At 44.7% G+C, this 16,221-nt stretch overlaps 1 protein-coding gene across 1 annotated transcript in view; it reads right to left on the bottom strand.

Annotated features, from left to right (window-relative positions):
• Positions 1-16,199, bottom strand: part of LOC105873471 (testis expressed protein 56) — a 43,549-nt gene extending 27,350 nt beyond the window's left edge. The window contains exons 1-2 of the mRNA XM_012768397.3: positions 15,890-16,199; positions 5,446-5,653 (exon numbers count right to left, since the gene is read on the bottom strand). Of these exons, the coding sequence (XP_012623851.1) occupies positions 5,446-5,653; positions 15,890-16,082 (401 nt within the window). The 5' untranslated portion in view covers positions 16,083-16,199. The remainder of the gene's footprint in view (positions 1-5,445; positions 5,654-15,889) is intronic.
• Positions 16,200-16,221: the final 22 nt, after the last annotated feature.

Genomic DNA, 16,221 nt, shown 5'->3' with positions numbered 1-16,221 from the left:
TAGTGGGCAACCAATCATTTTAAAGGTCAACGAATGATCCATGCGTAGTCGGCGTGTGCGCAGCTTGTGCACCATGGGGATAAAAGGCATGCCGTAGTTCCGGTCGGGGTCCTTGCCTGCGAGAGTGGCCACTGCGTTGGTGCTCTGGGGCTTGGACCCTGGCTAGCCAGAAAATAAACCTCCTCTTGTGTGAATGCATCCTCCATGTCTCTGCTTTTCTGTCCGGTGGGGCTGTGGAAGGTCGGTCCCTAACATCTGACACTTCCTAGATCTTTCCGTACATCTTCCAAGTTGAGTCAGTGATATGTCATCACAAGGCATTTATGCTGAGGCTTCCAGTTACTCTTCATTTCAGCCATGTGCCCAGTGGACGGCTGATGCTTCCAGGTGGACGGTACCAGAGAAGCAAGGGAGAGGCGTGATAACAGAGTCTCTCCTTTCTTTCTTCAGAAATGCGCAGTCCTCAATCACCAGTCTCCCAGAGACTAGTCTTCCCATATGAGCCTATTTTTCTTAGACCATGCAAAAATAAATAAATAAATAAATAAAGTTAGGCCCTTTGGAACTACACAAATGCCAAATTTATGGACTGTGTTAGGGTTCTCCAGAGAAACAGAGCCAGTAGACTATAGAAAACAAGGGCATGAATCAGCAGTGTTATCAGTGGATCCATACCTATTCCTATATCCCTGTATCTATATGGAGAAAGAACGATTTTAAGGAATTGGCTCATGAAATTGTTGTTGCTGACAGGTCTTGATATGTGCAGGGCTGGCTGATGGGCTGGAACTTCCAGCAGGAACCAATGTTGCAGTCTTGGGTCCAAAGGCCAAATGGAGGCAGAATTCCTTCCACGTCAGGGACCTCAGTTTTTTCTTAAAGCCTTCAACTGATTGGATGAGGCCCATGCATGTTATGGAGGGTAATCTGCTTTACTCAAAGTCTGCTGATGTAAATGTTAATCTCATCTGAAAAACACCGTAGTGATATCTTTACTGGTATTTGACCAAATAACAGGGTACAGAGGCCTAGCCAAGATAACACATAAAATTGATGGTCACGTGCCATGTCCCTCAGTGAGGGTCGCTTAGCCTGCAGACACACCGGGGACCTTGATGAATAAATCAGTGTTGGTGAATCAGAGTAGACAAGAAACTTAACACATTCAAGGGTAGCCTGGCCCTTGCTCCGGCAGTGTTAGCTATATGCCCTTGGGGAGGCGTCCGCCTCTCCTGGTCATCTCACAAGCACCAGAGGGCTGTGCCCAGAGCTTTTACAGCTCTCAGGGCCAATGAGTCCTGTGTAGGTTGAAGGAACAAGTAACAAAACAGGAGAAAAAAGACACGGGAGCCTTGCATTTGGCTACATTTAATCCATTATGTTTTTCATTTATCTTGTGGTATGAGTTTTCAGTAGAAAATATTAAATGTTTTCTTGTATACCTACCCAGTGTCTACATGGAGATCTTGGATCGGGGTAGCAAGCCAACACGTACTTACACCACAGTGGGGTGGTATAATCTAGATGAATGGCTGTATAGAGAAGGGGTGGTTGCCTCTTGGAGGCTGGCCCCAAGTCAGGCTTAAGTGCAAATGTCTATGGCACAAAGGAGGGCAGAATAAAATCTACTGGCCACCAGCCCCTGTCTTCAGTTGCTACCACACTGGCGCAATAAAAACATTTTGGAATCTCAACCCAAGTTCTTGTGTGTTATAGCCCTCTCCTGTTGAAGTCCTGTTTTTGTCACAGTTTTCACAGGGAAAAAAAAAGTTAAGCCCATATGAATATGACATATTGAGCCAATAAATACAATTTACAAGTAATTATAATTTACATGCAGTATCCAGCAGGGATTCACAGTATGATAAAACTGGGGGTTGGAATCCTGCCAAGTTCTCCACAGGGACAAGACACCACCATCTGCAGCTCTAGACTCCGAAAGTCTGCTCCCCAGTGTGGGCCCAGGACCCCTGGGTTTATGCCTGCTGATTTATTTACACAGCACAGCATCCAAGGAAGTTTTTCAAAGCCAGCAGGCATCAGGTATGAGCTGCCTGTTTTGTGGCCCTAAAACGGTTACTGCTGTGCGCGCGAGGCCTCCGCTGTCCGTGCTCGCGGGACACACCGCACAAACCAAGCGGTGTTTGCCGTGCAAGTTCAGGGTCAGTACATGCAGGGGCTCAATCCTGCATGTGAAAATACTGTGCGATGCATTTGAATACACTTTATGCTTGTCAAACCTCAGTTTCACAGTCATCTTTTCATCAGCGTCATGAGTCTACCTGACACAGCATGAGGTATTGGCAGTCCCGTTTGACAGGGGCCCAGCAGCACAATTCGGCAGTGTTGTCTGTACATCTTAGAGACAAAGACTATGCTGTTCTTTTTTAAAAATTGACACATAATAATTGTATGTATTTATGGGGTACAGTGTGATTTTTTTCTATGTGTGTACACAATGTAATGATCAAATCAAAGTAATTAGCATATCCATTACCTCAAACAGTTGTCATTCCCTTGTGTTGGGAACATTCAAAACTCATAGTTATTTGAAAATATGCATTAATTTATTGTTGACTGTAGTCACCCGACAGTGCTATCTAACACTAGAACTTATTCCTCCTGTCTAGCTGTACTTTTGTACCTGTTAAGCTAAGCAACCTCTGGCTATCCACCCCTACCCTCTGCCCTTCCAAGCCCATAGGAACCACTAGTCTACTCTCTAGTTCCATGAGATCAACATTTTTAACTTTCACGAAAGAGTACCTTTTTGTGTGTGGCTTATTTCACTAAACATAATGTCCTTCAGGCTCATCCATGTTGCCTCAAATGACAGGATTTCACTCTTTTTTATGGATGAAAAGTATTCCATTGCATCTGTATACCACATTTCCTTTATTCAGTCATCTTTCGATGGACACTAGGCCGATTTCATATGTTGACTATTGTGGATAGTGCTGCAATGAACGTGGGGGTGCAGTAGTGACATTGCTGCATCATGTGGCACTCCTAATTTTAAGGACAGAGCTATTATTGATAATTTCCTCAGTAATAACCAGGCTTGCCTTGGCTAAGGAATGGATTCTCTCAAGGGTGCCAGTTAAGTCACAAAGGATGAAGAATGACAGTTACCAAGTGACTATATTCACCATGTTACCAAGTGATAGGACAGGAATCAGTGATGCCAGGAGACATCATCAGAACTAGCCCAGTAAATTCAGCAGCTCCTTCTGGAATCTGGAATCACAGCAACCAAGAAAAGCTCATGATTGACTGAAAAATGGCCCCATCCTCCAACCTGCCATATCTACGGGCCCCTGCAACGTGGCCTGCTGCTCCCCCCGCTGGGGTGGAGCCTGCTGTCTCGCCTCTTGAATTCCTGCGTGGTAGGGCTTCCTCTGGGCCACATGCTATACCACCCCCAGGGAAACGTTTACACTTTTATTTCTGTCTCGGTACTTGCTTACCAAGACCCCAACCTGCAACACTTGGAATATAAAAATAAATAAGGCAGTCCCTGCTTCTTAAGGAAATCAAATGGATGCTCATAGAAAGAAATGTTCCAAAAAAGTGTAATTTCTTATGTTCTGATGCTCTAGCTATATTTTCAAAAACCAAAGTAGGATATAAAGACATGTGAAGACATCATCACCTGAAATTGAGGTATATAAACCTATGGTTGTGTTTCTTTTAATAGGCTTGCTTCAAAGCATGGTCAAATAGTCTTAACTTGAGTAATCAGGAACCATCACTTAATATAACTTTTACCCTTCTCTGGACAAAAATTTAGTGCCTTTGCATTGTCTAGAAAACATCATGGTTCTAGTGACCACCTTGTTTTATAACATATCTTTACCTTCTTTGGCTGTGGATTTTTAAATCAAATCGACAAGTTGTGCCACTGGGGACACTGAAGAGCAAAAGTAGACAAGGACACTATTTCACTAGGGCAATGATCTCAGTGGAAGCTTCCAGGACAGGCAAATTCATGATCTGGAGCTTTCTCCCTGTATCTGTTAACCTTCAAATCAGAAATTACTTTGTCTTTAGAGCCAGGTATACTTTTCTCCTGCCCACCTGGCAATGGCAGCTTTTGAATACTTACTGAAAGGGGCAGCCTTGCAAAAATACTGGAAAATATCTAATCCTACAATTTCCTAGTAGCAGTTAAAGATCAATCCTACAGTTACCCCGTGGGAGTTCTGTTTTGCACAACTTCTGAAAAGAGCTGAACATATGGAAAAGAGATGTAAATATTTCTCTTTAAAATTATTTTTTTTAGGATCTGCTTTTACAGAGTTCCTGAGTAAACAGCAGGAAAATGAACTATACCCTCAACCACATGTTGGGGACAGAGTGACATCTGTGATAATCCCTCCTCCAAGTAAAGGCAGGGAAAGCAACTCTTGGACTTTGACATCCTGCAGCCGCTTTTGTTATCAACTGACACCACCACTATTTTTTTTCTCTTTGTCTGCCTTAAAATCAGCAATCCCCTTGGCCTCAGGGCTGGTACCCTCTCTCTTTCTTTGGGATGTCACAGGATGCCACTGCTCTCCCTCTCTTTCCTCCCTCATTCTCTCTTCTTCTAAAAGGATAAAATTAACTTTTTTACATTTATATATCCTATTCTCTGCGTGAGAAATCTTTCTCCACCCGCGCTGTGAGCACCTACCGAGTTTTCCATCCTAACACCTACTATGTGCAAAGTGTAGGCATCACTGCATCGCACAGCAATACGAGCAGCAATACCAAAGAAACAAATATAGGCCTATCTGGCACAAGCAGGGAAGGAAGTGCACCAAAAAAGATAATACACCAAGTAAGCAGAGCTTATACTTTGAGAACCAGAATCCAACCAATTCCACATCCCCACTGTTACCACCTGGTCTGAGGCCACCACCCCTCACCTGCATAACTGTACAAGCAGGCCAGAGAGGATTCCAGTCAGCTTGTGTCACCTCTCTTGTTAAAAGCCTACAATGGCTTCCATATCTTTCAGTGTACAATCTGGCAGACTAGGGGCAAAGCCAAGGTTCTGCCGTGCCATTTTATTGTATCCTAGCCCCTGGTCATGCTCATGGTGGCACTGGGCTTCCCAACTCATGCAACCATAAAGTCCCACAGCTCAGTGGCTGGGTCCTTCTCAAAGAATCGCACTCCAGCCTCACTAGATTTCTGCTCGCTAGTCTAGACTGCAGTGGACCACGGGGACTCACACACCTGCTCCCGTCTGCGTGAGTTTATTCTCATGAGGGCGCCCCCAGCAGCTGTGGGACGTGTGAGAATGGGCCCAGCGCTCTCACACGATGTTTGTTTTCATGCTCACTGTGTATCTTAAAGATCACATTAAATTATTTTTTAGCTAAGTCATAAAGAGATTTTATGATCACCCTGTGTGTCTCTAAATATGTCCGGCTAGGGCAGAAATTAGAGAGAGCCTACCTGACAACTATGGTGGACATTGGAGGGTCTTTTGTCCCTCCAATGTTTCTCTTCCACAAGTTGCATTTCTTCCACCCGTCACTTACATTGTCGACGACTTTTCTTTTCCATGAGGGCACTCTGCTCGGCTTTGGGGTCAGGTTAATCTCTTTTGGAAACTGATGTCTTGCTAAAATCCTTTCTAAGCCGGAGAATTCAGGATTCTCACCTGGTAATAGGATAAGCATGAATACAATTCAATGTTCCTTTCCATTTTTGTATAGTAAGAGTAACATGGCATTGATTTGATAAGGAATATACATGCCACTTACTGATTCCTACTTAGTTTTGTCTTTCTTTCATGCCAACAATATTACTCAGCAACATTTAGATCTTAGCCTGGTCCTAGGCATCTAACAGATATCCTGTAAATAAATAAATCAATGAACAAACAAGGCATGCTGGCCGGGCGCTGTGGCTCACGCCTGTAATCCTAGCTCTTGGGAGGCCGAGGCGGGCGGATTGCTCAAGGTCAGGAGTTCAAAACCAGCCTGAGCAAGAGCGAGACCCCGTCTCTACTATAAACAGAAAGAAATTAATTGGCCAACTGATATATATATATAAAAAAATTAGCCGGGCATAGTGGCACATGCCTGTAGTCCCAGCTACTCGGGAGGCTGAGGCAGAAGGATCACTCGAGCCCAGGAGTTTGAGGTTGCTGTGAGCTAGGCTGACGCCACGGCACTCACTCTAGCCTGGACAACAAAGTGAGACTCTGTCTCAAAAAAAAAAAAAAAAAAAAAAAAACAAGGCATGCTGACACTACGCAAATACTGCTGGTTATTTGTGCATGATTCTCAAACTAATGGCAAGTTACTGTGCAATTATTCTTACTGTTATTCTCATTTTCACTCTCGTTACATACTTAATCAGAGATGTGCATCTGAAGCTTCCCAGAAGAAGTGGGGTGAATGTTGTCATTACTGTCAAGCCCCATAACTTGGGGCTGCAATATTACCCTTAAAATAGCAGCATGCTTTATCAGTGACAATCTGGGAGTGTAACTTATTGATCCTTTCTGATTCCACAAAATGTTTTTCCAGCCAAAAATGCAGTTTTTTCCTTATTCTGTTATAGACATATCTATTTTTCACCTACGCTAGTGAGTAATGTCTCCCTGTTTTGGGGAGGCTACAATAATTAAGACTTGGGGTTTGGACCTTTGCAGACTACTGCTGGCCCCCTCTGGATGGCCAGTGGCTCACCTAGAGCAACAGCATGGTGGAACCACTTGGAAATGTTGAGGACAACACCAAGGGGCTTATGTTCTCATCAGAAATGGAACCGCACCCCTCCCTGGTCAGCCAGCAGTTCCCTGAGAGGTCCGTGCTAGGTGCTGCAGTACGTTTCCCCAGGTGGTCCTGGATTGACCTCGGCTTCCCCTTTGTTCTCTCTTTTAGTTCTTTTTTTTTTCTTTGAGACAGGTTCTCACTTTGTTGTCCAGGCTAGAGTGAGTGCCGTGGCATCAGCCTAGCTCGCAGCAACCTCAAACTCCTGAGCTCAAGCGATCCTGCTGCCTCAGCCTCCCGAGTAGCTGGGACTACAGGCATGCGCCATCATGCCCGGCTAATTTTTCCTATATATTAGTTGGCCAATTAATTTCTTTCTATTTATAGTAGAGACAGGGTCTCGCTCTTGCTCAGGCTGGTTTTGAACTCCTGACCTTGAGCAATCTGCCCGCCTTGGCCTCCCAGAGTGCTAGGATTACAGGCGTGAGCCACCGTGCCCGGCCTCTCTTTTAGTTCTGAAGAATAACTGCAGAGTGAGCTGGGAATGCAAAATCTTGAGGGAAGAGGGACCTGCCTGGCCCAGCCCGGCTCTGTGACATGCCCTGTCTAGACACAGGATGTTTTTTCAGTGCTTAGCCCAGCGAGTCACATCATCCGTGGGCGTTAAACATGGGACAGGCTGCTTTCTGGGGTCCCTCAGCTGTGGTGCAAGTGGGTCACATGAAGACAAGACTCCAGCCACCTCAAGCAGAGCTCCTGAGCCTTGCAGGACTGGCCCACAGTGGAGCCTGAGCTTGTCCCTTGTTGCCTGTCTGAATAATAAACTCACTTCGTGTAACTTGCTGTGTCTGTCTATGAGCGTCTGTCTTACCGACTCAGCCAGTTTGCGACGGCTGCACAGTGCGCATGCTCCACAGGTGCTGCTGCGCACTGTGAAGGGGGAGGTGTGGGGAGTCCGCTTAGCATGGAGGCCCGGCTGCTGCCCTGGGAATCTGAGCACCATCGGCTAGCAGCCCATTTGTAAGGGTGTGGGCTCAACATACTGACGTCCAAGAAAGAGGAAAAGAGTAATTAATCTCTTGTGTCTGGGGCAGGGGACACTTGGTGGTGTGGGATTCCATATTCCTGATCTCACTCATATCAAGCCAGATTTAATTAAGTTTTGTACAGTTATTTTTATCTACAGACATGTTAACCACACTTCACATTCATATCACAGTCATTGGTTCACATTGACCTCGACTGGCCCTTAGCCAAATTGCCCATCTGCAATGAGACAAGATGCTCACACCAGAGTGTAATTCAATATACAGCTTCCTTCACAACAGTCTTGCAGTAAGGGAAAAAGAGAAATGAAAAGAAAAGAAAGAAAGAAGTCAGCTAAGCTACATCGTGTTTTCAGTCACACAGTTGACCTGTAAACTTTTTTTTATCTCTTCTCCAGTTGGCAACAATTAGAGAAGCAACAGCAGTGTGCAGACCATGCCTCGAGTAGCTCTGCAATCATTTGGGTGCACTAGGGAATTAGACAGCGGTCATAGTCCTCATAGCAGGACGAGAACCTGAACCTCAGAGAGACTTGGGCTGATTCTGCACAGGAATTACACTGAATCCCTTTTATGTCAGGCTGAATCATTGATAGACTCTCTATAGCAGAAGTAGTAGGCAGAGACCACCAAGTACGGAGATCTGGCTCAAGGGACCATAGCTTGGCAATCCGACTGACTGGTGTAATGACTTGCTCGATAAATTGATCCCGAGAGGCCTCAAAACCGCTCCAAGTGGATCAAGAAAAGGACTGGAACTGCCCTTAGCAGGACTTTAGTTAGCTCAGCGACCACACGCTGGGCTACAGAGGAAGTTCTCACAAGCACGCTCTGAATGGCGTGCATGCGGCTTGCTCCCATTGTTAGAATATCAAAGCTGGCCAGGCGCGGTGGTAGCACTCTGGGAGGCCGAGGCGGGCGGATGCTGAGGTTGCTGTGAGCTAGGCTGACGCCACGGCACTCACTCTAGCCTGGGCAACAAGCGAGACTCTGTCTCAAAAAAAAAAAAGAATATCAAAGCTGAATTTGATATTCATCTCAGTTAGTTAATTCAATTCAGGTATTTGGTAACATCCAGTAAAAAAAAATTTTTTTTTGCTTCACCTGAATTGTTTTTTATAGTCTTGGTACATATACATATTTTATTTTTTTATTTTTTTTGAGACAGAGTCTCACTTTGTTGCCCAGGCTAGAGTGAGTGCCGTGGCGTCAGCCTAGCTCACAGCAACCTCAAACTCCTGGGCTCAAGCAATCCTGCTGCCTCAGCCTCCCGAGTGGCTGGGACTACCGGCATGCACCATGATGCCTGGCTTATTTTTTCTATATATATTAGTTGACCAATTAATTTCTTTCTATTTATAGTAGAGACGGGGTCACGCTCTGGCTCAGGCTGGTTTCGAACTCCTGACCTCGAGTGATCCGCCTGCCTCGGCCTCCCAGAGTGCTAGGATTACAGGCGTGAGCCACTGTGCCCAGCCTACATACATAATTTAATATTGTAAATTGTCTCAAATCCTTTGTAAGCAGCTAGGGATAAATTAGAGAGATTGAAAAACCCATATTTAACAAAAATTACAAATTTGCATATTCTCCAGTATGATTAATTATATTTTGATACTGCACACCAAAATGAGATAAAAACTCAGAACTTACTTTGAATATTTAATTGTGCCTTAGTGCCAACCTTATTTGACATTATAGACAAGTGTTCTGGTTTTTGAAAGAAAACAGTAAGCAAGGGATACCTGAAGAAATTATTTGAAGTAAAATAATATTGATTATAAATTTATAGATGAAGTTTTGGTGATACTGGACTATAAGTTGCTTGAAGGTCTTTTTTATTTCTTATTTTACTCCCCCCCCTTTTTTCTTTATTTTAAGGGGTGGGAGATTGTGAGGAGGGGTGTTCAGTTGCCTTGTTTTGTTTTTTCCTCAAGACAGAGGCTCACTCTGTCGCCCTGGGTAGAGTGCTGCGGCATCCCTGTAGCTCACTGCAACCTCCAACTCCTGGGCTCTAAGTGGTTCTTCTGCCTCAGCCTCCCGTGAAGCTGGGACCGCAGGCGTGTGCAGCAACAGCCAGCTGGGTTCTTTTTCTTTCTTTCTTTTTGGTAGAGATGGGGTCTCACTCTTGCTCAGGCTGGTCTGGAACTCCTGAGCTCAAGCTACCCTCCCACCTTCACCTCCTAGAGTGGTAGGATTACATACATAAGCCACTGCACCCAGCCAATTTCTTACTTTAATGTGTGGAATGAAATGCATGTTGGATGGATGGATGGATGAGAGTAATCACATTTAATACAAACCAACATAGACAAAACAAATAAACAGGTACACCAAGCAACAGGACATGTGTGTGTACGTGTGTGTGTATGTACCAGAGACAGTAAAAATAGGTAACCTAACACTTCAGGCTCTAGAGTGATGTGTTACTTGTGCACCTCATAATTGCATTCGCCCATGTTCCCGCTGAAGTCATGGGTTTGCAGTCATCAGTGAGACCGCTGCGCATGAATCGCTCACACTGCTTCTGGGAGTTGCCCTCTGGGTCTCCTCCCAAGCCCATCTACTCCGTGGAAACCGCGCTGCCCACTAGCCACACTTCTCCTTGTGTGCCCCACTATCTAATTAGGCAGCTTCCCAAAATATTTTGGGGAAAAAAAGCAATGAAGAGGTAACTAAGAGAAGTATCTTCTTCAGCATTGAAAACAATGAACAAATGCTTTAATCTTTCTCACACTTCCTACTTTTTGTTTGGTGCAAGTGAGTAATTTAGGGAGTAGGTAAGTGGAATGTACTAAACACCATAAAACAGTAGTAAGATCTCAGAGCAACCCCTTACACTGAACTGTGGCGTGGGTGGGAGAGGAAGAACGCCACTTCTAGGGGTTTGTGATGAGGCTTTTATGTTTTCGAGACAATTATCTGAACATCAGTATTCCTAGATCCATATAGTATAATGGATCTTCATTTCTCATTTTTATATTATGATTTAACTTTATATTTAAAATATCGGAGAAAACCCTAGGGTTTCAGTTATAGATGTTCTTTTTCTTTCTTTGTGTGATCATTTCTGGGGAACCAATATAGTCTAATACAGGAAAACATCTCTGCAGATGAAGAGGTGGTTGGCAGGGAAAGGACAAAACCTATTTTTAAGGTCAAAAGAAATTTCTTCTATTAATGGAAGGATGGCTTTAGACACAGTAGTAGCAAGATGGAATTCATGATCTGATGGGTGAAAGTCAGAGAAATAGGGTCATCTCTTCTGGATGCACTTGCAAGGCAACCACTGTACATTTGAAAATGACATTTTGGAAATGAAGCAGTCTTTTAGTGAAGAATTCAGGGCCTCAAAGGCCAATGTGCCCCCAGTGACCAGACTCAGCCTCAGGCCAGGTCACTGAAGGCACAGACTTGGGACTCAAAGGAGACATGTCCTCCCTCTTAATGCCATTCACCTCAGCTGCATCATGCACCTCTTTAAACTGGCTTCCAATAATAGCAAACAACCACTGCACCCGAACACCTCTGGGACAAAAGCACCTAACTGCTGTGTGGCAGTTTTACACGGCAGGAACTACCATCTCCTGAAGGTGTATCAACATCTATCAGTGTGTACTTTGGGAGGCTAAGGGAACAAAATCCAAATCAACATAAAATAGGAAGTTCACTAGAAAATTAAAATCCATTTCTCCAACTTCACTTAAATACTCATTGCATTTTCGATTTTAAAATTACATTTTAATTACAAAAATAATACATGAAAAGATTTCTGTTGGAATACATAAAATTAAACAACTCAGAAGAACATTTTCTTTCATCTTCCTTCTCCAAGGAAGGAATTATCTTAAATTTGCTGAGTCTCCTTTCAGAACTCTTTTCTACGCATTTACATAATATTTGTATGCACAAATAAATGTATAATTTTCTCTTGGCATAAATGGATTCATATTGTGTTTCTTCTTTTGCAGCTTATTAAAACTCTACAGTATATATTGTAGATATTTTAATGTCAACCTTCTTTTTGTATTCCACAGTATGGATATGCTCATTCATTTAATCATTCTGCTATTCAATGACATTAGGCTGTTTAAAATGTTTTCACCATTACAAACAAGGCTTCAATACACATCTATGTCAATGCACCTATGTGCATAGGCATGAGTATTTCTGTAGGATAATAACTAGAAGCGGAATTGCTGAGTTGAAGGGCATGCATATGTAACAGGATATGAAATATGAATTTTTCTCGTTTCAGTTTTGTCCAAGGCCGTAAAGTCTGAGAAAAATTCAGTAGGTGCCAGATACTCGTCTATGGACAACATACTTATCTATCTAATGTTAGGTCTCTCGATGACCCCTGGTCTTCGGTTCCCTGTGCCAAGAGGGAGTCCTGGTATCGAGTTGAGCCATGACAGAGTGATCACAGATACAAAGCCATCCCATACAAACAGTTTATTACAGAAAAGGAAGAAACTATACAAAGTGAAAGTAAAGGAAGCTACCCAAAGTGAAAAGAGAGAAACAGGTCGGTCTCCAGGAGGGGAGAAAGACGTTGAGGACTCCCAGGCGGTTTCCTCTTACTGGCCTGGTCTGGGGCGGGCTCACGGGGGTGTGGGACAGTACCAAATGACTGGCAGTGTTCCTGTCCACTTATGCTCCACAACTGTGTAAACCTCAAAACCTCTGATTCCTGGGTTTTCATTAACTATGTTTTGTCTGCAGCCCTTCTCCTGATTGGTCCCAGCTTCTCCACCCCTAGGAACCACCCTCCCGGCCTACGCCCTCCACCTGCAGATTTGAGACCTACCTGACACTAAGGAAAGTTAAGCACTGTTCAAGGCACTCGAGGGTTCTTTAGGCACAGAGTTGCGGTAGTGCTATGCACCGTATCAACGGGCCCCAACCTTTTTGGCACCAGGGACCGGTTTCATGGAAGACAATTTTTCCACGGACTGGGTTGGGGTGGATGGTTTTGGACAAATTCTCATAGGGAGCGCGCGGCCTAGATCCTCCGCATGCGCAGTTCACAGCAGGGGCGCGCTCTAGGAGAAGCCCACCTGACAGGCGGGCTCGGCGGCCGCGGGCGCGCGCGGCTGTCCAGACAGATGAGGCTTCGCCTCCTGCTGCATGGTCCCTTCCGGACAGGCCATGGACCAGTACTGGTCCGCGGCCTGGGGCTTGGGGCCATAGTACTATAGCATTTCCCTTCCTCTCCCCACCCCCTAGCTTTAAGAGGTATTTTAAGGGAACTACCTGGAGAATCAGACCATGTCCCGTACACCTGGTGTATCAGTTTCCTAGGGCTGTCATAACAGTGCCACAAACTGGGTGGCTTAAAACAACACACTTATTGTCTCACATTCAGAAGGTTGGAAGTTGGAAATCAAAGTGTCAGCAGAGCCGTGCTCTCTCTGAAACCTCTAGGGGAGCATTTTCCCTTGCCTCTTCCTAGTTTCTGGTGTTTGCTGGCAATCCTTGGTATTCCTTAGCTATGGCTACATCACTCCCACCTTTGTTGTCACATGGCCATCTTCTCTTGTGTGTCTTTGTCTTCTTATAAGGACATCAATCATATTGGATTAAGACCCCCCCACTGCTCTGATATGACCTGATCTGAACTTAATTAATTGCGTCTCTACCCTATAAAGATCCTATTTCCAAATCTGGTCATATTCCAGGCTACTGGAGGTTAGAACCTCAATATATCTTTTGGGGGGATATAATTCAGCCCAGAACACCTGGAAACATTAAATGGTGAGTGGCTGGGAGGGACCACAGCTGCCTGTGGCCACAGAGAAATGAGAGCAGAGATGGCAGTCATTATGCTTTTACCACCTGGGTGAAGGTATGGGGCTTAGCTTTTCTACAAGCTAAATGTCATCCCCTTGCAAAGTATAGTTAATTCTTGAACAACACAGGGGTTAGTGGCACTGACCCCTGCACAGTCAAAAATCTGCGTGTAACCCTTTTTTGAGACAGGGTCTCACTATGTTGCTTAGGCTAGTCTTGAACTCCTGGTCTCAAGGGATCCTCCCCTCTCAGGCTCCCAAGTAACTGGGGTTATAGGCACATGCCACCTTGCCTGCCACTTTTGACTTCTCCAAAACTTAACTACGAATAGCCTACTGTTGACCAGAAGGCTTACAATAACATACACAGTTGATGAATACATATTTTATGTGCTATATGTATTATTTGCTATATCCTTACAATAAAGTAAACTAGAAAAAAGAAAATGTTATTAAGAAAACCATAAGGAGGAGAAAATATGTTTTCTCCAGGATCCTCCTGGCTCAGCCTCCCTAGTAGCTGGGACTACAGGTGCACACCACCACACAGGCTAATTTTGTGTAGAGATGAGGTCCTGCTATGTTGCTCAGGCGGGTCTTGAACTCCTGCCCTCAAGTCATCCTCTTGCCTCAGCCTTCCAGAGTGCTGCGATTATAGGCGTGAGCCACCCGGCCCAGCCCATGGTATTTTGATACAACAGTTTAAATGGACTAAGACAGGTGTGGAAGAGGGAAGGAGGGAAATGTCAGCAGGAGGCTGTGCAAATGAGAGCCCCCAGCTGGGAAATAGCAAAAACCCACACAAATGCCCCAGAAAAGAGCCAGTCAGCTTCTGACAGCTGCCACTCCCAGAGGGCACAAATCTGAGATCACAGGCTGAGATCTGACTAGTCAAGACAAAAGCTGTTGAGCTTCTTGCCCTTTCTCCCTCCCACAGAAGCCTGAGAGGGAGGAGGCTGAGCAGGGCGAGGAGAGAGCCCCCGGCGGCTGGGCCTTCCCCAGGCTTCTGCCACTGGTCGGGCTGAAACAGTGGCAAACAGAGGGTTTCACCTGGGTGAGAGTTTAGAGCTTGGATATTAGGGTAAACTTTTTCTTATCTGAATATGACCCAGAAAGCTATGAGATCTGCCTGCAATGTCACCCAAGGGTGAACAAGTCAACAGAATGGGTCAAAAGGTGGAATTGTGAGAAAGAAGAGAATTATTTTCAGCTTACTCTTGACCAAGTTCGGCTTCAATAAGCCAGTAACACACATATGAAGTTTCAACAAAGACTTTCAAATCATCCTTCAAAAAACCTGAATCAATCAACACACCATCAACAGTGTGTGAGGGCATTGATTTTCCCCACGTTCTCATTATTGACCATTTTAAATTTGACCAGAATGGTGGCCTAAAATGTCTCCTTGTTTATCTTTTACTTCCTTGATGGCCAGAGTGTTTGAATATCTGTCATGCTTATTGATAACTTGTAGTTAAATCTTGTGAAACACCTGTCCACAAGTTTACCCATTCTATTAGGTTGCTTATATTTTTCTTGATGATTTATATGTACTATTTATGTAATCTGTAATGCAATCTAGATATTAGGATTGATTCACACTACTCTGGATTCAGGGTTTAGAGATTCATCAAATTACAAATGGCCAAATGTCTCAGAGATTTAAAATCATTACACCAATACCTACCTTTGTCCCCATGACTGTGTCTTAGTCACTGTGGCAGCTGATGTTTTGTTTTCTAAGCTCATGGGCACAGGTGGCCACCATGTAAGCATGAACAATTCGGGAGGCAGCCTCCACCCAGTTCTACAAAGTGGCTCAATTATCAACTATCCTGACGGAATTTCAGGAGTAGCAGGCCATTCCAAACTACAAAATCTCCAGCTTCTTCCTACGGTCATACAGTCATGGCAACAGGAGAAACGAATAAAAGGAAATAAAGCAAAGGAATAAAGTTCAAACCCTGACCTTCAAGATGAAGGTTCTCTTCCTGATCTTAAAGTCAAATCTAAAGCTTGAATTGCAAATGTAGTGGCTTTCCACGCAGTACCCTTTCTGTCTTCTCACGGTATACTTTGCCTAAGGAAACTGGACAGACCTATCTTGGTGCACAGAAGCCTCTTTAAATAAAAGGAACACGAGGAAGTGATGGTTAAGTCAGTGCAGGGCAAGTTCCAGAGTAAGCCCCAAGCGCACGACGGGGCCCAGGTCTCAAGGACTGATCACACTGACCGTGTTAAGAGTAAGTCCCTAGTCACGGCTGAACGAAGAGGCAGGTTGTATCGAGATGAAGTGTGCGCTTACTAAAAAGTCCACACCCACCCTCTACCCACATACATTTTTTTTGGTCTTCTTCACTCTTGTAGGAATGGAGCAGCTCCATCAGATGGTTTGGAAGCAGCTTGTGAAGGTTAGACAGCGTCTCAAAGGTGTGAGTCAGGGCCTCGGAATGGGCGTAGTTTTTCAGCTTCTGAAATTTGCCAAGGGGTGGCAATTTCACCACTCTACGATTGTTGCCAGCTGTCCCCATGGTGCCTGCGGAGAACAAACTAAGAACACGAAGGGTGGAGTGCCTCGCAGCTGTCTTCCTCCAAGCTTTCCCCCATCGCCAAGAAGACGGTGCAGAACACAGCGGCCTCTGCTTGCTTAGCATTCTGAGAGTCACAATG

Source organism: Microcebus murinus, chromosome 15 (genome assembly GCF_040939455.1).
Source record: "Microcebus murinus isolate Inina chromosome 15, M.murinus_Inina_mat1.0, whole genome shotgun sequence".
NCBI lineage: Eukaryota > Metazoa > Chordata > Mammalia > Primates > Cheirogaleidae > Microcebus > Microcebus murinus.
Note: the sequence above shows the minus strand (reverse complement) of the source record. Positions and strands in the feature narration are given on the sequence as shown.